The sequence below is a fragment of the Zosterops lateralis genome (assembly GCF_965231275.1).
Source record: "Zosterops lateralis genome assembly, chromosome: 1".
NCBI lineage: Eukaryota > Metazoa > Chordata > Aves > Passeriformes > Zosteropidae > Zosterops > Zosterops lateralis.
The window spans coordinates 110,816,458-110,843,208 of record NC_139762.1 but is presented as its reverse complement, the minus strand read 5'-3'; the positions used below and the strand labels follow the sequence as shown (position 1 = coordinate 110,843,208).

The 26,751-nt window shown below is 37.5% G+C and overlaps 1 protein-coding gene across 1 annotated transcript; it reads right to left on the bottom strand.

Moving 5' to 3' along the window:
• Positions 1-321: 321 nt before the first annotated feature.
• UBE2V2 (ubiquitin conjugating enzyme E2 V2) lies at positions 322-26,751 on the bottom strand. The gene is made up of 4 exons (XM_083869684.1): positions 26,646-26,751; positions 10,168-10,313; positions 6,830-6,955; positions 322-1,186 (listed from the first exon to the last, which is right to left on the bottom strand). Exons 1-4 carry the CDS (start codon positions 26,659-26,661, stop codon positions 1,040-1,042), a joined length of 435 nt encoding a protein of 144 aa, XP_083725810.1. The 5' UTR covers positions 26,662-26,751; the 3' UTR covers positions 322-1,039.

The window sequence follows — 26,751 nt, the reverse complement described above, 5'->3', positions numbered from 1 at the left end:
ATCTGGAGGGGAATTGGTTAGGCAAGGGGTTTTTGTTTGTTTTTATTTTGGGGTTGGTGTTTAGAGGTTTTTTTAAAATATATTTATATACACACACACACAGAGTGCAAGTTTGTTGAAAGAAGTGATACTACAGATGACAGAACTTACTCCCCTGCAACATATGGAATATCCTGACCTCTCAAGTAAAATAAGCATACAAAAGTGATAAGAACAAAAGGTGCACGTAACACCAGCAGCAATATTATGTTTGGCTTTCCACTACTTCTGCCAGTTACTGTACATATATTACATGACTATTATAGAAATGGCACAGCCTCAGACACTTTCCACATTTTATTTACATTTTAAGACTAACTTTAATCTCAATCACATATCCATACATTTCCTTTGTTTCACTAAAACTTAAATTCATGGTTTATTAGAACAAAGACTGTAAACAAATATTTGCCATGTCCAATACATGTAACACAGGAGCTGCTTAACAGAAATTAATCCCCCCATTTTATAAATACAGGTATCAAAACAATCCTGAACATACTTTGTGACACTACTAGTAGTCGGCACCCACACCCTTGCAAAATTAAACAAGATGAGCAACGGTATTCACTGTACCTGCTACCTTAAAACAAATTTAACTGCAGCTCTTTTACTAAGCAAGATGGATAAAGCATGCCATTTATATTTTGCCTCTCCAGAGATTATTTTCAGTAACATATATTATTCCACAGCAATCTGACACTTTCTGTCATGCTTTCATCTTGTAAAACCTGAATTCCAATTATAGGCTATTTCAGGCTTATGCTTAAATGACAGTGCCTCAATAAGAGAAAAAAAATAATTGTGCTGCCTTTTTCTCCCATAGTGCCTGAAAACATATTGGGCATACATATATTATATATATTCTTACAAATGTCCAGGTCATGTATACCAGCTGAAATTCTTTAATGTGTGGGTGTTTGCATTGTGAGATTTAATCAAGACATTACATGAGTAGAAGGTTGTTGTTTTAAGACAGAAGTTTGAGAATCAGCTAAAATTAATTATTGTAAGTTTGTCCCTCTGGAGGTTGTGGAAGCTTCATATTTTCTTTGGACATCATTAGACGTCTTAGCTCTTGAAGTACAACTTTAATGCTATATGAATTTTGCCATTTTGCTAACACTGGTATGCTCCGTGCATCCACCTGGAAAAAGAAGAGAGAAATCTAATTTATGATGGAACACAAAATGTCTACATAAGTGACTGTTATCAAGCTAATTGCTCTCAGAAATGGTCTAAGCATTCCCTGACAACTTCTCTGTAGCATAAAGTGCCCGTGTTTCTAAAGTATTTTAAGGAAAACAACCATATACTTACACATAGATACAGTTTCTGCAATAAAATCCATGCAGGTGGACCCTTCCATCTGTGCTGCTACTTATATTAGTGAGAAGGAAAGGAGGAGGGGAGGAGGACATCAGCAAAACTGGAGCTGCTATCTCGCAAAATTTATAGGGTTTTTTTTCAAATTACTCCCAAAAAAAGAAACAAGAAATCACCTTCACTATGCCAATATATGCACCTGGGTGTTCCTCAGTTCTTTAAAAGAACCTGCCACACAAGAGTCCACAGAATACCTTTCTAAAAGACCATTTCCTTTATTTTTGCTACAAGTATTGTTAGTGATTTCTTTCACATCGATATTACACAGTGCTTCTGATAGATCTAGAGCCACTACATGTACTAAGAAATGTCTTGAAATCCTGAAATAACTGATTTGTAATGCTTGGACATTTCTTAGCTCTTTGCATCCTTCTCACACTAAGTCATCTTATGGAGCTGTGAAGATTACTGTACATCACTTACCAAGTGGAATATGAACTGAAAGGAAAGGACATGGGACTTCTCCTATGCGTTTATAAAACCTGTGGGACAATTTACACAATTATATTATAACAGGGAGGTTTCCATAGGAAAGTCAGCAATTGAAAGCCATCCTGGGAATTGTTTTGGCAGCAGGTTAAGTCCCAGCCCCTGCATGGAGGAACTTAAGAACACAGAGGAGCCTACAGCTGTGCAACTGCAAAGCAGGCCCTGGGGCAGGAACAGGGCTATGGCATGCTACTGGATTCCTTTAGTAGAGTTGCAGCCCACATGGCTACAAGAGTGCTGGAAACCACTGCTTTATGATTTAGGCAGCATAAAACATCAAGAAGTTTCTTATCCCATCTTTATTAGGGCAAGCTGAAAGAAAAAAAGACCTGGAATCAGAAATAAGAATGTTAACACAGATGTTTTATTTCTAGATTATTTGAAGTGAGGATCTCTATTTTCAGAAAACCAGATGAGACTAAGCTTTTTTGTAGGAGGAAACTGAGGCCAAGGTTTAACAACATGCTAGCTTGGGCAGCAATACTATCCCCAAGAAACTTCTGTTCACTCTCTTGTTCCTTTAACAGTGCTACTGCCTATCAGCTCAGGTAAACCATATACAGGGAAATATCTCCTGAACTGAACTGACAGAACCCACCCAGTTTAAAACACCACCTCGGGAAGAAGTCCCTAAGCAGGATCCTTGACCTTATTTACAGCTCAGCACTCAAAAGCATTTCTTTTCACACAGTGTTCTGCTCAGAGCTGGGAACCCCTTAAAGTCAGTAGAGCTGCCAACAACAGTGTATCATCAAGGTAGAGTAGGAATGGCAGTCAGATTATTTAATAACTACTGCAGACTTTTGATAAAAAAAACAAAAACAGCATCAAAAGAAAAGCTCTATTATGCAGCAACATCATGCCAGTTTAAAACACACAAGTGTATGAGTTAATACAGAAAGGTTTTGAAAGTTAGCACTGGTGAAATCATCACTATAATTCCTGTTCTATTACTAATTTTTTAAAGGGGGATTTGGGTTAACGTGGCAGATAAGAGGCAAAATGGCTGGAAAGGAAGTTGCTCTGGGACTACAGAAATGAACATTATCTTCAGTCTGGAAGACTTCACACCATCTTCCTTCTCCTTGCTTCTCCTCAATTTTGCCTTTGCCAGCTCCCTCAGGTCTGGTGTTTGCCTCAATCACTGCACACAGCAGCCAGTCACCACCACTGTTCAAATAATGCAGTTGTACAAACACTGGAATATGAGAGCTGATCGCTTAAGAGTAAGCTCCTCCTGCTTTTCTTTTTTGCTGGGAATTTGCAACAAAAAACCCTCACAGACTGCAAATTCTACTTTAACATTGCTATGAATGTTTTCTGACTAAAGACTACTGCAACATGACATTTTTGTTGCTTGTTTATCTCAAGTCTCTTTTCTGCAAGTCACCAACTTCTTTCATAACATCTTGCAGTAAAGATTTTGGCTCTGTTTTCTGTATTGCAGAACTGATTTCCAAGGTAGTGCATAATAAACTCACTTTATGAAAAACAATGGTAAGACATTTAAGAGTGACACAATATAATATACAATGCAACATTTGAACATAGTTTGCTATGTTCAAATCACACAAAAGTATTAGGTAATATTCAAATGCACACCCTGGAACACAGAGGGAGACATTTCAAGGTCACATAAAAGCTAATAAAACTGCAAACTGCAATCTGAAGACTATTTTATTTAGACTATTTTATTGGGAGGGTACACCACTGTGGAACCTTGAATAACAGCAAGAGAAGCAATAGATAAAATGCATTATTTTCTTCTAAACAGTTGAAAATAAAACCAATTATTTTACACAATGATGCAAAGTATTCGGTGTTTATGATGTTCCAAGTAACTTCAACAAGTAGCAAATGTCTACAGCAAACATACTCTAAGCAGTGGCTGGACAGCTTACAAATTTACGGCTGAGAGTTCCAAGTGATTTAAAAAGAAACAAGTATTTCCAGCTGTAAATAGTATCTAAATGAACAGAAGTGATTGCAAATCCTGCAAGATAGACTGCTGAGGCACGCTATCACAGATGCAAAAATCAAACAACCTCAAAAGAAAATGGGAAAACAAACAGCACATTAGAATGCAACATGTGTTTTATCAATATGGGATACATAAGACTCCAAAAGACTCTGTAGCATTAGGAATGATAATCCACAGTTTTAGAACAGTGATGACATTAGCACTTAAAAGCATTTTGTCCAGCTCTATACAAGTACTTCAACTAGTTTTTCTGATCTCAGTAATCTAATTCTGTATACAAATACAGCAGGTCCATAGGTAAAGTAAAAAGAAAACATCCACAAAAAACTAACTTACAGATAAAAAAGACAATTTAACAGGGTGCCTCAGAGCACCTAAGTCTTCTCAGATAAAATATTCCTGAACTAGTTCCCTCCTTTCCTGCACTAAATTTACTAAAAAGTGGTTCCTGAAGATATGCTGCTGCCAGAAAAGTTACTTACAAACTCCTCTCTCACAGAATAATCAAACAAAAAGTCAATAAAGTTGTACTTGTCAGTAGTGATAAATTCATTACACACACGTCCTTTTCATGCAAAGTGTAAAAGAATTTTTAAGTCAAGAAAGTTAAGAACCACTGCACAGAGGGCAGTATTAGAATAGCTTCCATCGATCCCTAGTAACTGCACTTATCCATCCTTCCCCTCCACCACTCACACTCTAACTCAACAGAAATTATTACCCTTTAAAACTCCCAGTGTGGGCCCTACTTTTCCACAGATGTTAACTGGCACACAAGCCCTACCTTAACCTTAAATATTACAAATGTTTTCAGTATAATCAGCTATGATAGAACAATTTCAGCTGCTGTTTGTCTCAGGTCTCTTTTCAGCAAGTCACAACTTCTTCCTGACATCTATAAGCAATGTGACCAAAAGCTGGCCACACATCAAAACCCAGGGTGCCTGCAGAAGCACAGACAGTAGAGGAAGTCTGCAGATGAAACCCTGTCATTAATTCAAAGAATGCACCAAACCACTTATGATCTATTAAATGAAAGGTGACCAAAAGCAAGAGAACAGCTTGAAAGAAACATGCAGGAACTATCAGGAAACAGCAGTATTAACTGCTCCAGGATGCTGAACATGCCCCCACTGTTAATTTTGCGGTTTCTCTAATGACCGCAAAGACAAAATAAGAAAAAATGCAAGACACTGGGGCAATGGGCACATTAAAAATTACACGATAAATGTGTTTTAAATTCATTACTTATGAAAATTCTTTTCATTAAAAATATAACTTATTCCTATTTAAATCCATTTTAAAAAAATAAGTTATGCATTTGCATAGCAAATCCTTCATAAGATACACAAGTTTATCTAATGATGGTTTGATGTAACATTATTAACTTATTAAAATCAATTTTTCCTGTAGCAATGACTCAATTTGAACAGTGCTTTTAAAACAAGCAGGCAGATTTCCTGTCACAGTAGTCACCCTGCTCCTCAGCAAGCTGATCAAGTGTAGACTTTTCCAAACAAAAGCTCCAACTTACTGTCTTCAGTAAACATGAGCCTTCAGGCTCTGCTAGTCTAAGGTCCTGCTTCTGAAAACCAACACCTATACCTTGAGGAATGCAGAGATGAAGCCATGAGAGCATACTTCTTCACTGAATCACAATAAATACATGTTCCTATGGTACTAGGAAGAGGTATGAAAATCCTCTTCCAAACATGCTATAAGCAGTGCTTTTGCTTCTCTCAAATTCTCAATAAACACACACCCTCAGACAACAAGACACAGTTGTGATTAAGGGCATGAGCCAATCTGCAGAGAGCCATTTTAACAGGCTCTTCAGGTAGAGTAAGATTGTTAGCTACATAAAAGTATTTTCAGAGTAATTTTAGATTATTTCTGAAACATTAGTGCACCAGCTTTGGATGACCAAGCAGAACATATTCTACAACCTGCAACAGCTCAAAAGATCCCCTGAGAACCTCTTCCCCTGCTACAGTCATTGAGACACGTGAGCTTCACAGTTTGGTACTGTTAATTACAGAAATGCAAGTCCATCTTTCTTTGAAATCTTACAAATTATTCAAAATCCAAAGATGGTAATGCACCTTTAGGTATTACCTTAACCCAATTACTCTGCATTTGCTAAAGACAAATGCACACACAAACGTGATTGTGGTTCCTGCTGATACATGCACACACCACTGAAAATGCAAGCCAGCTCACACCTCCTCTCTCTGAGCACAGGGGCACCTCCCTTGCTCACAGTATTTAAGTACCTGGTGAGTAACAGAGTAATAAAACTTGCTTGAGCTGCTGCCACAGCTTATGTCTCTGAACTCATCCCACCCTAACTGCAGAATCAGTGAAAGCAACTTACAGCGAATTGATCTTTAAAACGCAAGTGATTACCAGCTATATCAAAAGGTCTTAAGACCAAAGTTCAGAATCACCTTGGATTTGAATAAATCCAGTATAAAGGAAACAAAAGTATAAATACACCAGTTAATTACAGCTGAGTTAATATATCCGGAGCGAGTCTCATCGGAATAACCTCCATTTTTAATTAGTGGAAACATCAGTAATATTCCTACTACAATATGAAACTAATCCCCTTTTATAAGAGTATTATGAGGAAAATAACTACACACAGCTTAAACACTTATTGTTTCCCTGTTGAAAACCAAAACCTTCATCTTCATTTAAAAGAAACAACTGTCTCGATATTATAAATAATGCTTGTCTCGTTGTTAAGCCACAAAAAGCCACAAAGGTCTGAAGTAGTAAACCACCAAAATTCAATTTAAATCTGTATTTATATTATAAAAATTAAATACAAAAGCTCTGTTCAATACGTATATACCTCACCTGATTTTCACAGAAAATATATCTTTTTTAGTATAAATTAACAACATGGTTGATCTTACCATTTCAACTTACCATTCCATTGGAATTATTTATTCCATTCATATTAATTTTAGTTACAAATCTAACTGTAGGAGGTGCTTCTGGGTATTTAGGTCCACACTCTACTTTCAGACTGTATATTCTGTTTTCATAGTTTGTCTAGAAAGCAAAAAGACAGACTAATGCATTTTACTGAAAGGTAAATATTAATATTTTTTAAACAGAGCAAAGGCAAGAGGAATAACGATTAAGAAATATGAAATAAATATAAATTTTTTAATATGTGTACCAACTGAAGATCTTGGATTACTAACTGATTTTCACTGTTTTGGTTATATTGATTATTTCATGATTATGCATAAATTACACTGCTTATTGACTACACCATACACAGGTTTTAATACAATTCTGGTTTAAATTCACATTTGCTCTCATCTTTCTATCCACCTGCATCCTCAAAGTAACAGTGGCACAGTACAGGACTAAGAGAAATTAATTAGCTTTAGGAAAATTACCACCTTCCCCTATAATGAAATACCTAACAGTGTAAAAAAATAGGAAAAGGAGAAAGACAGAGATGCTAATAACTCAACAGTCAAGATACAATGAAAAACAAAATAAAAATATAACCTGCAAAAGAAATATGCTCTGGAAGTTGTTGACCATACAGAAAATACCTGAAATTTCTGCAGCTGAGAATTACTTGGTTTACTGGAGGATTTATGACCTTGGACAGTAAAGTGACTGCTAGTTTGCAAATGTCATTCCAAAGTGACCATGGAACAGATAATTCTAAGTGCAAGTATACTTTGAGAAAGTCAAATTAGAATTAGATATGGTTCTATTTTTTTTTAATCTTGTCAAGTAGGCCATGCCAAGGATCAGTGCTTTGCTGGTCACTGATGCAAATGTCTCTGTGCTCCAAAAGGAAGGTGAACTCAGTTTCTACACCTGCCTTTGCACTGGCACAACAGATAGAGCCAACATGAACAAAAAAGCCATAATATGGCTCTCAACCTTCCAGAAATAGCATCTTTAACCTGTTCTGCATCAGTCAGCTCTCATTCTCCAAGTAGAAGTATCAACCACATAGCCAAGTTATCCAACAGTCTAGTCTGTGGTTAATTAAAACACAGAGTGAGAACAGGGCTACTGAAGCACCCTAGCTGTGTACCATAATTTTTGAGCAGGCACAGAGACTGAACAGCAAGATGGTCAGAACAAGACAATGCAAAACAAAAGGTTTTCTATTATTCTTTCCCATTACTGTGAGTGTAATTAGGCCAGATTAGATGAGGTCTTGAGTAACCTGATCTAGTGGGAGATGTCCCTGCCCATGGCAGGGAGTGTTGGGACAAGATGATCTTTAAGGTCCCTTCCAACTCTTAACATTCTGATTCTATGATTAAAAGCTAAGGGCCAGAAAAAGTAATCTTGTCCTGCTACAGGTAACACAGCAAGAAAACACAGTAACTAAAATTCTCATTATTCATTCAGCCAAAACAATTTACTTTCCCAGAGAGGGATGCTGTCAGTTATAGTGAAAATAGGCCAAAATGTATATAACTCTGCTCACAACTCTGGAAAATCCCAAGAACAGCACTCATTCTCATTCCCTTATTCCTATCCAGGTGGCTTCTCAATTTTGCTCAATTTATCAAGTCATTGTTTTACTGCAAGCCAGGCATCCCTGGCCAGCTTCCCAAAAAAACCTAAAATCCCACTTTCTGGAAGTCAGAAAAATGTTTCTTTTAATCCAAAACAAATCTTACCCTCCTCTCTTGCTGTTGGCTCACCCTTCAAATGAAGCAAGAAATTATAAGCAAAACTGTAGAGAAGCCACATGTGAGAAGAACTTCATGGACAATAGTAGCAATTTCTGCATGTTTTGCCTCACTGCACCATCTACCTAACCCCCAATTCCAAAAAAAACCTCATGTTCTACAGACCCTGAAACTAAATATGCAATTCTTCTCAAGGTGTTGTCATTGCTTTGGGAGCTGATGGCTTCCACTTTCTACAGTCAGGACATATTGCAAGTCATTCTATCTGCAAGGCTGCATGCCCCTGAAATGGCACAAGATATATTATTTGCATGCACTCTTTATCATAAAGAAAATAAAATCACAGAACTACAAACTGACCAGGACTAAAAAGTGTATCCCAAGCCGGGTTGAATATATTTATTGCTTTTTTAAAACACATGGGAGCTTACATAACAGTATTACAAGTATAGTATTATCCACATCATAATCTTTTCAAAGATGTGTAGTGGCCTACCTTAGGTTGAACGAGAAAGGAGTCACAGGCAGTTCTGGAGGGTTTTTGGAGGGACAGGGACACCCTATGACAGCTAGGTCAAATTTTCAAGTTTTTATCCCAACACATTCGACCCCAAACTTTCTTCAAAATCTACTCAAACACTGATTCCATAAAAGCTAATATCCAAAGCATACAGTCATTACGACTGTATTTTAAATCTGCACTCAAATCTTTGGAGCTCAGCAAATGGACTTTCAAAAGAAACTTGAATAACACTGAATCTATCTATGGAACTCTGCTACTTTGAAAGACATTATTTTCACTGAGGCAGAGTTCTGATCTCTGTCTTGGACAGCTCATTCCATAAGCCCTGCAGCACCAAGGGACATACAAGATAGTTCTCATTTTAGCAGTGAAAGACATGTGCTAACTTAGGGCTACCTAGATATACTCATTTAAAGGTCTCAGTTACACACTGATCTTTTGCATCATATTGTACCTTACAAGAAAGTGTGCAGTAAGTCAAGTAAAGATGTCTTCACTCATATCTGATCTGGCTGATACACACAAGAGGTGATTATTTCTCTTGCAAGTTGCATCAGGCTAAATTATATTCTACAGAACTTCAAAGGTCAGAAGGATTAGAGGTAATTAAAAGCTGCTAGTCTTTAGGTATGATTCAACTGAAATTCTAACACTGTTATACTGAAAGACTATTTGATAAAATTTATGGAAGTTAAAGGTATATTGCCAGTTTACTACAAAATTGAAATTACCAGGCACATATGACAAAATGGGGAAAGACATATTGTACTGTTTATTGTACTATCAGTGGACACTTATGCTCAGTAACAGTGGAAATATAGAATGAATATACTTATAACTCAGTAAAATAGGTCTCAAATATAAACTGGTTTTTACAAATAGCTGCAGAAACAGGGGAGGCTAGCCTGAAACACTTACGTGCCAGAAAGTGAGGAATTATACACCATTTCTACAATTACATACTCTGAATTTTAACTAATTCCTTTGCACTGTAAAACAGTAACTTCTTTTGGATTTTGTATTGCCTAAAAACTTAACAAAATGTTTAATTTCATCACACTTACCCTTGGTGGCCCAATAATCATTCCTGTCCATCTGGTGAGTGTCATATCTTCATCATCTTCAAGGCCCCAGCTTACTGTACCATCACCTACTCCCTTCTGCCCTTCTTCAAGTTCTTCCAACAAGCGAAAATTACGAGGTACTTTAACTAGAGAAAATGGAATTAAGTAATTAATACCGCTCACACTAAGGAAAAGGTAAACAACATTGTTGCTTTTATATGGTACACACTGGCCACTGCTGAATACATTTTCCAAGTCAAACAAGTGTTGCCTGCACAAATTTATTTAGCACTCTAATTGCTTTGAAGCAACTAACTGCTTCACTGGAAGTTAATTACCACCAAGTAATACCAATACAAGCCATAAAATGGAAAATAGGAGAGCTCTCTTTAGTCTAAAATGGCTTAGTTCAGATTCTCTTTCCTAAGCACAATACTGTTTAGAGCCAGTACATTTCAAAATCAATTGACTGTCAAGTTCTAATCAACCAGAATCCACATAAAATCAATAGAGCAAATTTACTCCAAAGCATAATTAAAGAATGTAACATTTAACACAGATTATCGAAATAAATGTCAACTGCAAGATTGAAATATTTTCACTTGATTTCACTTGCTTTTAAAAAAACCCGACAAAAGACAAATATCTGAAAACATATTGAAAACCGAGTCTTTTTTAATCTAGTGATTAATACTGCCACTTGCCAGAGGAAAAAAAAATAAGCACAGAAGCATTGATTAAATTGTTAAAGAGAGATAAAGACATATTCACAAGAGAATACAAAGATTAACTGCCTTTAAGAGCACCAACTAACAGTCACTAACCAAACTATAATTACAGGATTTTTATTATTATTCAGGAAAAAAGGCAGATATTGATAGATATTAAAAAACTGGACATTCAATTGCTTTACAGAATCAAAGCTCCAATGGTACTACAGCACTGAGGGAAGAAAGGCAATTAACATTTGTGCATGCAATCATAGAGTGCTTTTATTTTCAAATAAAATACGCACAATGATGTAGTGACAATACTACAATACCATAAAACTTCCCCTTCCTGTAGCTGCTTATAGTTAATTATTTTTTCTTACAGTTTCTTACAACTATAGTATTATCCATTATTTTCACTAGAGATCCTTTTCTGTACTATAAGAATCCAGGTGCTTCATAAAACTAAAAATTAAGACTGGGTACACATGATGTTATTAGCAAGTTTGAAAATGATTAAGGCCAAAGAAAACTGTTTCGCATATCAGTTATTCAGGTTCACATATCACTGTGATTTCAGGTTTTACATTACCCTAGTCTGTACTCCAAGCAGTCTCTATGCAAGAAACAAAGAGTTTTAATATACTATATTATTATTTAGTCAGATAATAGATGTAGATATATGGACCAGTATAGATACACATACCTTTCAGCAACTCCTCAAACAGCTTCTCTTGCTTATACCTTCTCTTAACCAGTGTTTAATTGGTTTTTTTTTTTTAGTATCAAGGACTAGGGAGAGGCTTCTAAAAACTGCAAAAACTATTGTCTCCAAGTTGCTCAAATTCCCAGGGAAAAGCATTAGGGGTATAGTACCAGGACAGTGGAAGGAAATTAAGTCATTCATGTGTGACCTCACCTTCCGTCCTGCCTTGGTATTGCCGCTCATCTGAGCCCATACTGAGCTACTTCAGCCTGCTGACTGACCACAAAGTTACACATTTTGGCCAGTCTTCTCACAGCTTAACAAACCAGCCCAGCCAGCACAAGTACTGAAAGCAACAGCAGAGTACATCAAGAAGCAGATCACATCTCAATTTTTTGACATGGAGCTTTCTAAAAACCTTCATTGAAATGCATTTTCCCATTCCTCTGGTCCCATTCTGACTTGTGATAAACATTAAGTCTGTACATTTACATATCTAATTCTGACTAGAGATGAGAAATGACAATCACACTTCAACCACAAAGTTTTTCCTCCACATTCATACATGTTCTGGAGTTGAGTCTGCCAAACCAGAATGACAAACTTCTACTCTGCATCACGCGACTGAATAGATTCTGACTGGTATGTGCAGTTTCAATAATAACAAAAAAAAAAAAAAGTACAACAACCTCCACACACAAACCCCATGTACTTTAGCATTCACACATTAATTTAGGCTCCCCCAGTAGCTTAAATCTGCCATTTCTTAGAACCCTTGCTCTGACTGCAGAGCTTCTGAGTCACAGTTTAGCTCTTTAAAAAGAACATAAAAGATGGTACCAAACAGGATTTAAGTTCATTTCTGATTACATGCTATCACCTTTCAGCACAGCTGAGATGACCCAACTGCTCATTGTCCTGATGTTCCATGCCTTCCCCCAAAATTCTGTTGCTCTTGCACTAACCAGGCCCCTCTATTAGCCAAATTGCCACACTAATTTAGCAAAAAAGCTGTTTTTCCTTCAGGCAAAAATCAAATCCAACCAGTTAATCAACTGAATTGACTCAGAAAAAAGGAACAACAAATGCCAGAGCTGACTGCTGTGTCTCTCAGTGCCTTCCTTTGCAAAACCATGGGTATGAGGATAAAGGAGCTTTTTGTGACAAAAAGCCACTATACTGACTCAGCTGTATCATAAAATTGTACCAAACACATTAAACTGTAGGAGATGACACTTACTAGAAAATAACACCCCTTTTTGATGAACTGACCTGTGTTCATCACATTTTTTCCATCATATTATCTGTGTTCACTGATTCCCACAACTGCCCAAGGGGAGCAGTGAAGGGAAACCTCACTGGGAAACCTCCAGAAAATAATTTAGATCGTCTCCGAAAAGAGACAAAAACATCTGAGAGCAAGTGCCAGGCTCTCCACATGAAAATTCTTATCACTGCCAGAACCAAGCAGCAAAAGTTCTGAAGTTAAGAGTAAAAACCACTGATGTTAAAAAAAATCCACAACAACCCCAACAAAAAACCCAAAAAAAAAACCCCCAACACACACACAACAAAACACTGTCAATAATAACAAAATTCTCCCCTCCAAAACTCACTAAACTGCTTCTATGTCCATGGCATATATGATTCATGTTTTATCATCAATACTTCAAGCTTTAATTGAAGTAATTACTGAATGCCTTAATAGAAAACAATAATTGCTAGATTTCTGACAAGTGAGGACAGAATACCTTAAATATTAACAGAGTGGATTTTAAAAAAATAAAAACAAACAACCTAACAACCCCCACCCCCCCCCATAATTTATAATTACAGATTTAGAAACTCCCAGCAAAATTAACTGGAATTAAATACTATCTTGAGCATCCACTCCTGCCTTTGTAGAGGAGTGCACTCAACATGCTTGCTTTGATCATGCAATAACCTCCACACATATACAAGATAGTGGCACCTTCTCAGTAAAAAACTAGAACTTCTAGAAGTCCAGTCAAGGATGATCAGGATTTTCTGGAAATTAAGTTTGTTACTAGTATAAATAGAAAGTTAAAAAATTCTTCTTCTTGCTATTTCACGTATTTCAGAAGGCACACTCCAAACTGCATGTTAATAGTGCATATTTAACTTGCAGTTTTATCGCTAATCCAGACAATGCAATTCATCAAATATTTGCTAAAAACTTTGAAATATTCCTGATTGAATTTGAGTAAGAATCATTATTTTATTTACAGAATTTGGACAATGAAACAACAACATCTTTCTGTTCTCATGTGCAGCTCATTAGCAGCATGAATTCCAGAAACTAGCACCATTATTGAGCTGACTACCAGACCTCAGGTGTTCTCCCCAAAGCCACTGGCTGATGGGACCAGTGAGCTGCTTCAGACAGGCACAGACAGGTTGGTTTTACTCCCTGTAACAGGCACTCCTCAGCTAAAACCTCGTACTTCCAAGTGAAGAGGATTAAAGCTGTCGATTTGAACAGTGGCACAGCTATAGGCACGGTAAATTCCCCTCAGCGGGCTGTGATTTACAGCTCAATATAACACTGCATCCAGAACAGCTCTTTGCAATGATGGACTAAGGCTCTGCATGTGAAAACACAGATGAGTTCATTCAGATTAAGAAAATAAAAAGCAAAAGCAACACTCCCCACCCAACCTCTTTATCTGCAAAGATCATCTCACTGTGGATTTTACTGACAAATAAACCTCCTGACACCTTTGCCCAAAAACTGTCACAGGAACTGCCAAACAACTTTACCAAATTCTCACGAACAGTTGAACTACATATATTTCACTTAAGCAAACAAACAAAAAACATCACCCATGCTTACATTTCCCAGTAGTTTTTAATTAAAAAATTTAATCATGAAACTGGACTACAGAAATCAGTGAAATTATCGGTGAATTTAATACCCTGGAATTAGAAGAGAATGAAAGAAGACTCAGTAAACAAAGTCCATAATTTAAGCATGAGGGTCTATTTTCATATACAGGGAGCTACTTCAGACATTACATTCTAAATCACCAAGTTAATAAAAATAAAAAAACACACTACCACAAAGGACAACTCAGGAAAAACTTATAGCTATGCTTTTATCCAGAATCTGCGTAACCTGGAAAAAAAAAATCAGAAAAGAAAATAAAAAGGAATCTTCAGTGTCCATTAGCAGCACCAACAACTTTCACTAGAGTAAAAAACAAGAATTGCCTGGATGAACCTGTTCTTGCTATACAGAGTTCCACAGCTGGCAATGTCAGATCACTCAGTGATACAGTGATTTAATCAGCAGCATCAAGACAGAACACAAAGTCGCACTTATGTCAGATTTGACAGAGCTCACTGGATACATTAAATCACACTTTTAAACTATTCACATGGACACATTCCTGCTAACAGAGTTGGCAGTCCAAGCTCCTCACATACCAAATGATTCTTTGCTGTGTAACAGGCAAGGGTGGGATAACCTACACTCTGCTCTTGTCCCTGCAGATTATAAAACTGAACCACAACACACATTTTTAATAGACTGGCTAAAGTGTGAAGTTTTCTGTTAGACCCAAAACTATGTGTTTTAGAATCACTGTCCATAACAATATGGATATGCCAACATTAGGTTTCTCTTAAAATCTCCCTCAGTTCTTGACTTCTATAGTTACATCAGTACCAGACCATTTTTACCATAGTTAAACCTGCACATCCCATACTACCAACACTCTACTGACAGCTCTAGAAACAAATCCTAATATGCACACAAGAACAGGTTATATCAAAAAATCCAACATTAACACAGTCAGATACTGTCAGGGATGCTATCCTTCCTGATTGAGATAGTTATGTCAGGGAGTCTGTAGTATGAACAATTTTGAATATATGAGTTATCTCTTGCCCACTGATTTCCAGCAAGACAGAGAAGTATGCTCAGCTTAGTAACAAAGAGAAAAGCCTCTCAAACCCCATTTATCAGCTTCAGGCTTGCAGCAAAGTATTTCCTAAGGACAGGGAAAGAGGGGAAGAACATCAGTCTTGCAAATTTCAAGCCATAATACAATTTCTCCTGGGGCAGGGAGAGGAAGAAAAAAAATACAAAAAGAAACACAGAGAAAACATCTTGTTCCTTTCAGTCTCTGAGCAATTCATCTGGCTCTGGACAAAATGAAGTAAAAACCTGAAATGCTGTACTAACAACAGTCCATACGCCCACAAAAAACATAAAACAATCAAAGCCTTAAGTAGGCCCTGAAATGGACAATACATTAAAAACAAAACAACAAAAATTTAAGAGGGAGAGAGAGAGTAAAGAGGGTCAGAGCATATGAAATACTAATATATTCTATTCTGGCTACAGAAGATAGTCATCTGAAAAAAGCTTTTTTTTTTGTAAACTTGATGTGCATTCTTGTTTGCCAGTTACCCTGCTCACATCACATACTCTTTAGTCTAGTAAATATTCTGAAAATACACACAAGAAAAGCCTTACTACCAGGAACCTCTTATCAGGAAGTTATTACCAGGGTACCGTAACAATATTGCAGTTATCTGAGATTGATCACAGTCATCAAAACCCTGAAATATTTCTAGTAACTTGCCTGGTTACTACAACAACCAAGTTGGACATGACAGTTCTGTCTACAATAGAACTCCAGTGCTGGCATTAGCAATGGAATGCAGCAATTCAATAATGGAGTTTGTTATTCTTGTTGCACTTGTTTTAAAATCAGTTATGTTACTACACACATAGTAAAATCACTGTTTCCAATAACCAACACAACATGATTCTTATTCAAGGTAGTTTGACATTTCCAACTGCTTTCCAGGACAGTTTCAATATATTTCAGTAAAATTCGAATTCATAATTTTTTATTTCCATCATATTCATAAAGTTGTGTTTACTCTAGGCTATTTTTCTCTACTTTCCTCTAGCAAGAATGTCCCAAAGCAACAAAATTCGAGCAACAGAATATTCTGCATTAACAGTTTTGGGTTTAAATTGGGAAACTCCCACACTACACTTAAATGGTGAAATGAAGGTGCTTAGCAGCAATAGGGGCCTATGCACATTGATCAGGATGAGGAGTAAGGTACTAATCAAGTGTACACCTCAGAGCTGTGAGCAACACCACTTTAGGTTAGTCTTCATGACTTTGCAGAGCTAACTGTGCTTACCTGTGGAAATTTTCTAGGAACAGAAGGTCAAGAAGAAAATCAAATAAAAATTCATTTCCATGTCAGAAGAAATTATTCATCCCAAAAAGAAAGAAGCAAGACAACTAACTTGAGGAATTAATAAGAGATGAGCAGAAGATAAGACTCCACAGCTCAAGTAAGCAGATGAACATCAATGAACACTACAGAGCAAATGGCCATTTATTCACTGTGCTCAATGCTCACTGTAATTCAGAGCCAGTTTTGCTACAATAATGAACAGGTATGTAGTGTTAAGAACTAAGTGGATTATTGCACTTCTTTGCAGAACTAAAACTATATATATGGATATAGTTATATAAAACACTATGTAGGAGCCCTATAACGGGTAAACAGCTTTTCCTTTTATAATATTTGAAATCAAACATGTTGAAAGCACACAGGGTGGAAGATTTCAAGGAAGAGGTACAGTTCTAGGAACCACACTGAAGTTAAAGTATGCATTTCATTAGGTTTCAGGGGTTTTTTTCCATATAAAGACAAGTCATTTGCTGAGAAACATTTCCCAACATGAGCCATGAAAGCTATAACCCTTCATCTTAAAACCTAAGTTTTGGTTAAAAGTAAGTAAAGTAAGTAAAGTTGTATTTGTTTTCAAAATTGTATTAGTGAAAATTTCTATTTATTTCACCTAAGTGAAATTCTACATTTGCTAGTATCTTAATAGGCACAGTCCAGAACTTAAGTTAGGCTGCATGAAAATTACTTTCATAGGAATTTCCTTTGAGTCCAGCCACAGCCATAAACATTCTAAATATGGCTTATATTAAGAAGGTAGTTAATGAGAAGCTCTTAATACAGCAGAAGCCTTGGTCATTTACTGCAACTCAGCATTTAGATTTTGGTGGAGGGGAAAAAGGCTGGACAGGCATAGAGATATTTATTTCTTTAGAGCAGGGCACTAACGCTAGTTTAAAAAAAAACTGAAACAATAAAGACAACACAGATTTACAGAAGCAGGGTTTTTTTCACCTGGCTTTCCATTTCATAGGCATATTCATAACATTAAGACACTATCAACTATCTACTAGTGATAATAATTGAAAATTATAAATTCTACACAGAATGGCATTTTTCAGTGCCAGCTTCAGTTTCAATGGAGTGGGAAGAAATTAATTTCTAGACAGCTAGCCATTAGTAGCTGGATTGGCAGACACATACCAACAAACACATTAAATGTTTACAAATACATTAAAATGGTTTAAAACACAAATCTTGATGCTGGAGTAAGAGCTCCCAGCAGATCAAAACTGCAAAAGCAACATCAATTTATTCAATATTTTTCAGTTGCTGATGGTTTCACAACTAAGAATGACATGACCTCAAACTTGAATTTTCCACCAGAGTGCACACTCAAATACAAAACTTCTTAGGGAAAAGTTTGTACAGTTTGAGGTTTTATCAATTATGTTTTAAAGTGTGAGAAATTACTAGCAAAACAAATAGCTACATTACCAAGGCATCACCTATGTCTTCCCTTCTTTTATTTTGCCTCCTGAGTAACTAGAAGGAAATTAGTTAACTCCCTCTAGTAACCTTGATTTCTATCAATTCTGTTCCATAATCCATTGGATTATTTACTGAAGGTAGCCCTGTGGACACAACTCCTCCTGTGATGGTCAGTATCCTCCAGGAAAACACATCACAGCTGTTCAGTTTTTATTCACTTCTAACCATGCACAGACCACTCCTCTCTCCCTGCTCCCCTCCACTGCCACCCCTTTCCTCGTATGCACCTTTTTCAGAGGAGCAGCAGCTGGAGGTGCAGCTGCCATTTACTTGATTCATCAGAGCTGCTCCAGCCTCTGACCAGCACCCATGGAGGAGCCAATCTCTCAAAAATTCCATCAAGTTTTTCCCATTCTCCACCACCTCTCCTTACCAAGGTCCATGCCTCACTGAAAAAACTCCATTCCACAGCTCCTGCAGCCCAACTTCCAAATGTCCTCTCCACTTCCCTGATTTGTTATGGAACAACAATACCCTACATGTTCTAAAGTTGCACAAGGTACAACAGTAAATAAGAGCAAGAGTCATCATATGCGCATGAGTGAGAAACAACACAGAGTAATCAAGATTGGATATGTGCATGCACAGAAAATAATCTGAGAGCAGCTCCAGCTGAACTCAGCTTTATTATGGAGGAAGCAACAACATCACACTGTCTTTTACACTTCCATACAAACACGATCACCGTGAGTACTGCTGCTGGCATGGAATGACTAATGATGCTCATAAAAGTTACACTAATGAAGAAGCTTGCTTCACCACAGACACAAATGTTGTTAAGACTACATAAGAGAGAAGGCATAAGCAAGCTCTAAGCAAAAACAGAGGGTAAGAAAAAAAAGAAATAAACACAAACTTTCACAAATTCCCACAAATGTTTTGAGTAATTAAAACACCTCATCCAAATAAACTTTTTTAAAGTTACCACAACAGAAAATTATGGTATAAACCCCACGAAACTGGACTGCAATCCCAAAAGAAAATTGGTACAAACTGCTTAAAAGTAATTTTACAAATTTGTACACATATTAGTGGCATTTCTTTATCTATATTATAGTCTATATCAGTCTGTATTTTATTTAAGTGCATTTTTTTTGTTATAAATAAGACCACTGTTAACTCAGACACTGCGTGACCAGTGGTGCCTCACACTGTAAGAAAAACACACAGGTACTAAACAGTTAAGTCACTAAATAACTCATCAATTGACATCCGGGCTGTTTGGTGAAGGGTGGAAACACACAAGCTGACTACGGGTTTAAAACTTAACTCTTTATAGGCAACTACTGAATAAAACACATGAGCTATTAAATAATTCAACCACCTTCCCACATGTTTTAGTGTACGAAAGGATAGATAATGAAAAGTGACATGTTGTGATGCTTAGCAAATTGAAAATTACTATTTCAATTTTGTACGAAACAAAGTAAGGCAGGAAGCCAGCAAACAGGAGTTAGGAAAGATACCTGTCACTTCAAAAACCACCAGCAAGATTAACTGTGATTTAATAGTCTAAGGAATCAAGATTTTACCAGGCAAGAAATCTTTCCAACTTTTACCCTCAGAAATTAAAAACTAACCCCCAAACTTGTTTAGTACAAATTATCCCGTTATTAAAAGCACAAAGCTAAATAACAGCAGAAATAAATTAATGCAAGTTTAAATGTCCCATTTTTGAAAGTTGACTTTTAAACCTGATTTTGTGTTGGGAGAAAGAAAAAAATTATTTGAAACACATACTTTTTAAGTTATCTTTTAAATTTCAATGACATAGAAACTTTTTCCCCCCCCCAAATAAAGGGACAAGGAGGAGCAGGAGACTCCAATAACCCAGCAGAACCCAGTATCTCGTCATGAAACAGCTTTCCCAGGGTCTGCTTTAAAAGTTAAGAGCACAATGTGTGACCCAGATAACATGAGTAGCATCAAGGATTTAGTCTAGCAAAGCTGTAAAGCTGTCTTAAACGGGTTACAAGTCACTGATTAGCAAACAGTTGTTCTAACATTTGCATGAAGGTCCTTTCCACCATGACTCAGCACCTATCCACAGGCCAAAACAAAGATCCCTTATCTATGCAAAACGGATAATGTTATTCTTTCAGCTATACACCTAAGCATACACTTACTGATATAACCAGCAAATGCACCAATCATCACATATTTAGTAAAAAGAACTGCCATTAGATTATTTTCCTACATTATTTTTGTAAGTCATACTTCAGTCTGCTATTTTCTATATGCTGTGGTACCCAAAGGTTCAAAATATTTAATATCTACACGATCACATGAGAAGAAAAAAAAATTACAATTGCTTCTCTGGAAAAGTTCTAAGTTATATGAATAAAACTGGACATTTTACTGGAAATATACTGAATAAAGGACACTTCTTTTACGTGTATTGGGCAAAACGTTTTGATTTACTCAAGCAAATTGCAAACATACTTATTTATCCAGCTTATGAACAGTCAGAAATACAATGGAGGGAAGTGATTTATTTTCTTTATGCTGTTAAATACGTCTAATTCAAGAATTTTTTAAAAGAGCATACTGAATCCATAATTTTTCTGACTATTTTTAAAATCTAGTTGAAGCATCTCATCCTTCTGAAATAAAGGTTGTAAGTTCTAAGTGTTGAAGATTCCACTCCTTCCAAAATGCTAACTAGAAATGGTTTAGAGTCACAGACTTAAATCATCACACATTTTTGAAAAGGCTGTAAACCAGAAGCTCATGTTATTCAGAACCAGTCTGACAGCTTCACAGTCACAAGTTTCTGCACTGATTCAATTCAAAATATTGTTTGAATTATATCTCATTAGTGTATTCCAAATGACAAATACAGAGAAAAAACATTCTTTGGGCAGGACAGCATACAGTAAAACCCTTCCAAATACTTAAATCAAGGCTACTTTGAACGCTTTCCCCACAGCACTTTCTTGTCTTTCCATGCTCTGTGCTGAGGTTCCCACTGGATAACTGAGGCAAGGCAACAAAACCTAACAGGAGTAGCTGAAGATAATGTTGTACTTTACAGTAAGTTTCAGTCAAGACAAAATATGAGCTACACTGTAGATAAAAACAGTTAATAGTGCAGATAATAATAAAAGATAATAGAAGAGAGAATAGTGGATAAAAAGAGTAGGACAAGAGAGAGGAAAAGGTCTGTTAACAAAAAGAGGCTGAACAGTTTCACAGCATGGATTTAATACTGCCTCTGGAAAAACCTTCCATAAGGCAAAACACAAACACTAACAAATACATATGTAATTCAATTCCACCAACTACTCATAAGACTTGGAAATCTAATTCTTACATGAGAACCCTTCTCATGCATACTTAGATTTATAGTATGGACCATCTGCCTTCAACTGCTTCAAGGCAAATCTTCCTGAAACTGTGTTGTACCTTTATCCAGGTTAAAATTTTCCAGGATTGTACAGAATAGTTTAGATAATGGGTTCTAATACTCTGTCTGACAACATCCCTGAATTTCAAGCAAGCTCTTAAACAAATAGAAGATTACAAAGTAGGCCAATTTTTTATTGCAGAGGTAAGTTTCTTTGCTGCAAGAATATACACAGCTACTGTGGTAGAAAGACATAAGTAGGTTTGTATTGAAAGACAGTTATAAAACACCAGGAACAAAGGAAAATGATACAGGCAAAGCTCTGAGAAGAAACAGAGCATCTTGCCTATATATGCCCCAAAGTTGGAAAGAACTGATGGTCTATATATAGTTTAAATGTCATTTGTAATCTAAACTTCTCTCAAACAGCTGAAATTATTTGTGGTTTGTCAAGATGTTTTTAAGCAGGCAGAACAATCACAGTTGCAATTTTTTTTGTGCATAGGACAGGATGGAAAAATGCTCCACACAGAGTACTCGCTGCCTCATGGAACACAGTATTTTACTTCTTTTGTTTTGTTTGATTACTTGCAGCTTCGAGAAGTCTGTGCTTACAGAGCTAACACTGTAAACCCACAGAATAAACTTTGAGGCCTGTAAAATTCTAAAAAGCTCTTAAACTGACTTCTTGGACCAGTTCTGGATAAATGAACAATGCAGTGGAGGCATAAAAGAGAAACTGGGAGGGAGTAATACATCCTTCAAGGTAAAACACAATGGATTGAAAACAGACAACTATTTCCTCGACAAGGAGAAAAAAGAGGAAGGAAACGAGTGTTCAACAGGTCAGAGGAAAAGAGAAGCCTACTCGTGCAGACTTTTCTAGACATGAAGTTTAAATTATATCACATGGAAAAAACAGTCTTTAAATCATTGTTTCTACATCCCACTTATGAATATATCCTCTTATGACTCTTCTGAATGGCTCTTAATACCTAGGCATCTCCCACACAGGATACAAATCTTTACCCTACGAAGCACAGAACAGACAAACATCAGCTTGATTGGGAATGAAGAAGAAAAGAGTTTCAAGGAATTTAAGAGAAAGTACTGCAAAATATCGCACATTATAGAATATCTTGCAATTGAGGATTTTAAGAGAGGAAGAAAAAAACCCCAACTTTCAAAGAAAAATAAACCAAAAGCAATAAGAACAAAAGCCCCAACCATTAGAATGGCAGATTCAGTCCTTGCTTCCCAGCTCAGGGAGCCTAGAGCGCACTCAAGACCACTTCCAGCCCTTCACTTCTGATGTGAATTTTAATTTTTCACCAGCTCCCTTACTGCTGTGCTCATGCACACTTAGAACTGCTTCCACAACCACCAAACGTTTGCAAATAGAAACAAACAAACAAAAAAAAAGTTATGAAAATAAGGCACTGACATGCATTGTGCCATTTCTACTCATAGAATCAATCATCTATAAAATCAAAGGGAAGGACATTTTTGCATGGACAATGAAGCCATTTCATCCTTACAGAGAAGAATAACTGGAAATTAAAAGTATGGATTGTACAGAAAAAAAATATTTCACAGGGATCTAGCCATGTGCCTTCAAACACTTTCAAAAAAGATTGCTCAAGACTACATACTAGAAGTAAATCAGGAATCTCATATAATTTTGACTGTAGATCAGTCAATTTTTCTTCCCCGAGCACCCAGTTCCAGCGAACCAAGGGAAATTTTCATTAACTCAGCCCTATCCACCCTCCCCCAAGCTACTGAAGCTCTCAGTTGAAGAGGAAGGAGGTAAAAGCATTAGCAGCCCATAGTTACAGCACCATATTTGACACTGCTGCCTTAATTCTTGTATTTTCCCACATAAATTCTAACCATTTATGACACCATCACTGCCTTTAGGGGACATTCACATTTTATATATATACATATGTATAACCTTATATATAAGGTAATATTAAGTGAAATTCAAATTATCAAAATGCAGAAATTAACTCCTGAATTAACCCCTTATAATGATGGTTTTTTATCTGCTTCTTTTTTTTGAGATGTTTAAATGGTATGCCTTAGTGAATTATTTCTTTTTTTCTTGAAAATGTGTTTATTTACATCTTGTACTGTGTATTTTCAAACAGATTAACAGAATGAATCTCCAGCTAAGCAAAATGAAACTGGATGATTATGTATTATATATAGCTGTTCCCTTCTCTAAAAATCTGACTTGTTTAACCCCAGACCTCCAGCAGTACCCACACAAACAACCTAGCTTCAAGCAGAAGAAGGTGCAATATGAGATCAAACTGCAGCTTACAAAGATCCATTTCTAGCACATGCTAGTATCTACATGTAAAACTTACTCATTACAGGTGACTTCAGAAAGCAGGTAAGATACTTATTAAACAGAAATGTAACACTGATATATACAATTTCTTTAGCAGACATTAAAGAACAGCTATTTTCAAAGGAAGTTCTCTGTTGTTACATACACATAATTTGTTACACAATTGCTCACAGAATTAGCAAGCCCAGAAAAGGAATTTCTGGGATGAAAGTAAGACAGCTGACCTTAGTAAGTTTTGCTGTTGACTTCCTTGGAGCTAAAATTTCATCCCTGGACTGCATGCAATCAAAACTTTTTATTTTTCTTCTCTGAAGTAAGTAATTATGAAGTTGAACTTTATAGCAAGAGCAGAATAAAGTCATAGAGCTAGGCAGATTTAAATTTTAAGTCTATAACAAAGTTAATAGCAAATCATTCCTTTCCCTCCTCCACAAATGATTATAACACACCTTCCTGGCAAGAGCAGTCCTGGGTGAAGTCTGAATTTTTGCATACTATTGTGGAAAGGAAAAACAAACACCCCTCACTCCATGTGTGTACCAATAAAAAGTCACAGTATTTTCTCTACAAGACTATGTTGTTTTAGAAGCCCTGACTAATTTTCCCAGCAGTTTTGTTGATGATTCAGCCTGCTTGCTGCATTTTACAACAACAAATTAGTTTAATTTAATTTCTTCAACAAGGTGTACATGCAGTACTGGCCCTTTACGTTGTTTGGAGCAGTCACACGTATTACGAGTTTCCTACGTCTCCTGCCTTTATGAACTTTAAGTGTGGCTGTATTTCTGAGTCAAAAACAACCCCCCTGAGTGACTACCAGAGATATAAGAGATTTTAAAATAACTCTTGTAAGACTGCAAAGAACACTTACAGCAATGTAACTATTCAAGTTCAGTCAAAAACTATTTATTCTTATAGGGCTGAAGTAGGAAGAAAACAGCTTTTTTCACTACAAAAATTTTTAGTAACTGATACTCTGCACTAGCCAGGTTGAATGACAAATGTCAGTACTCAATACACAACCTAAACTAACTTTGCTTCCTGTGTATTGCAGAAAATCTCCCGTGAGAGCCTAAACATAAGCTGAAGTCTTTCAGTGTTGCTCCGTAACAAAACCCCTTTAAATTTAGATAACAGGGGAAAAAAGTAAAGGAGAATCCTAACAAAATAAAATGCAGTAATTCCCAGATGAGGAAATACTTGGGTTTCTCTCAATATATCCATTCTAGCCCAGTTTATCATAGCCAATCTTTTTAGACTGCTCTTCCACATAGTTGCAAAAGCTACTTCACAACCCAGTTTGTTGCAACTTTATTAAAATCCACTCTGGAAAGCCCACATCCCCAAATATATTACCAACTGGAGATGACTTTCCTTCCTCTAAAAAAAAAAAAACCTGCCCAAGCTCTCCTCACAGAATCAACAGCAAGTGTTGTTTTATTATAGTGCCAATCCCTTAGACTAGCTGCTGAAGTTAATTCATTCTGCTATTCTCAGGGCCATCAACCCCACTTAAGAGTCTCAGGGGTGAGAGAAGTGGAAACAAGCCCCTGAAGACTTCAGGCTTCAGCACTGGGAGAAGGGTCTTTTTGTATTTCAAGTCTCTCATGAAATGAAACTGAAAGAGTATAATTGAGCGTCTAATTTAGCACATGAAGCAATATTCTTGTCCCTTTCTTTGCCACCATTTTCCACAATGTTGTGCCACACCAAAGCTCTGTCCATGGTGTGCTGGTTGCTGAGAGAGGCTTCCTGGGATGACTGGCAGCTCTTTGCCCTCAAATTTGCCTACGAGAGAGATCCTTTGGCTCCAGTGGATCCCACAGGGAAGAGAGCACCACTCCGCCTTCCCACTATGCCACAGTCACCACCCAAGTGAAGTACTTTTATCCCAAAACACAACACAAGCCTAAGCCCTTCTCTCCCGAATAAAAAAAGGACACAGACAATCCTTTATTTCACACACCACTACACCACGTCTTCTGTGTTCACCCAGAGGCATACTGGGTCAAATCTTCAGTAGAGATCTTTCTTTCCTGCAGCATTTTTACCAGGCTAACACCATCTCCTCCCTCCTGACGTACAGCAGCACCTATCCATCCCTTGCTGTCTCCTGGCAGGTCAATTCCTCCCTCCCCCGGCCCTCGGGGCCCGGCTCCCACCCCGCGCCCCAGGCCGGGCCCTCACAGGGATGTCGCTGCCCCACGGACGGGAGGGATCGGCCCCGGGGCATGAATGAATTAGGAGGATTTTCTTCACATTAGCCACTGGAAGGGGCTACCCAGGGAGGCGGTGGAGTCACCGTCCCCGGAGGTGCTTCAGGAAAAGCCCGGACGTGGCACTGGGTGCTCTGCTCTAATTGACCAGGTGCTGCTCGGTCACAGGTTGGACTGGGCGATCCCAGAGGTCTCTTCTGACCTAAGCGAACCCGGGATTCCGTGATAACCCGTCCCGGCGCCCCTGCAGCTTCCCTTTCCCCCGTGTCAGCAGACAGCTCCTCCCCCCTGGGTCTCTCCCGGCCCATCCCGAGGGAGGGAGCCCCGCCCGGGCCCCGCGGGGGCGCCTCCCCGGCACGAGCCCCGCGCGCCGCTCCCGGGCCCGCCGAGCCCCCCCCGCACAGACCTGTGGATCCGGCCATCTTGTCCGCGCCCCCCCCACTCCGCTCCGCTCCGGGCCCGCACGCCACGCGCGTCACTTCCCCTCGCAGCGGCTCCGTCACTTCCCGCCA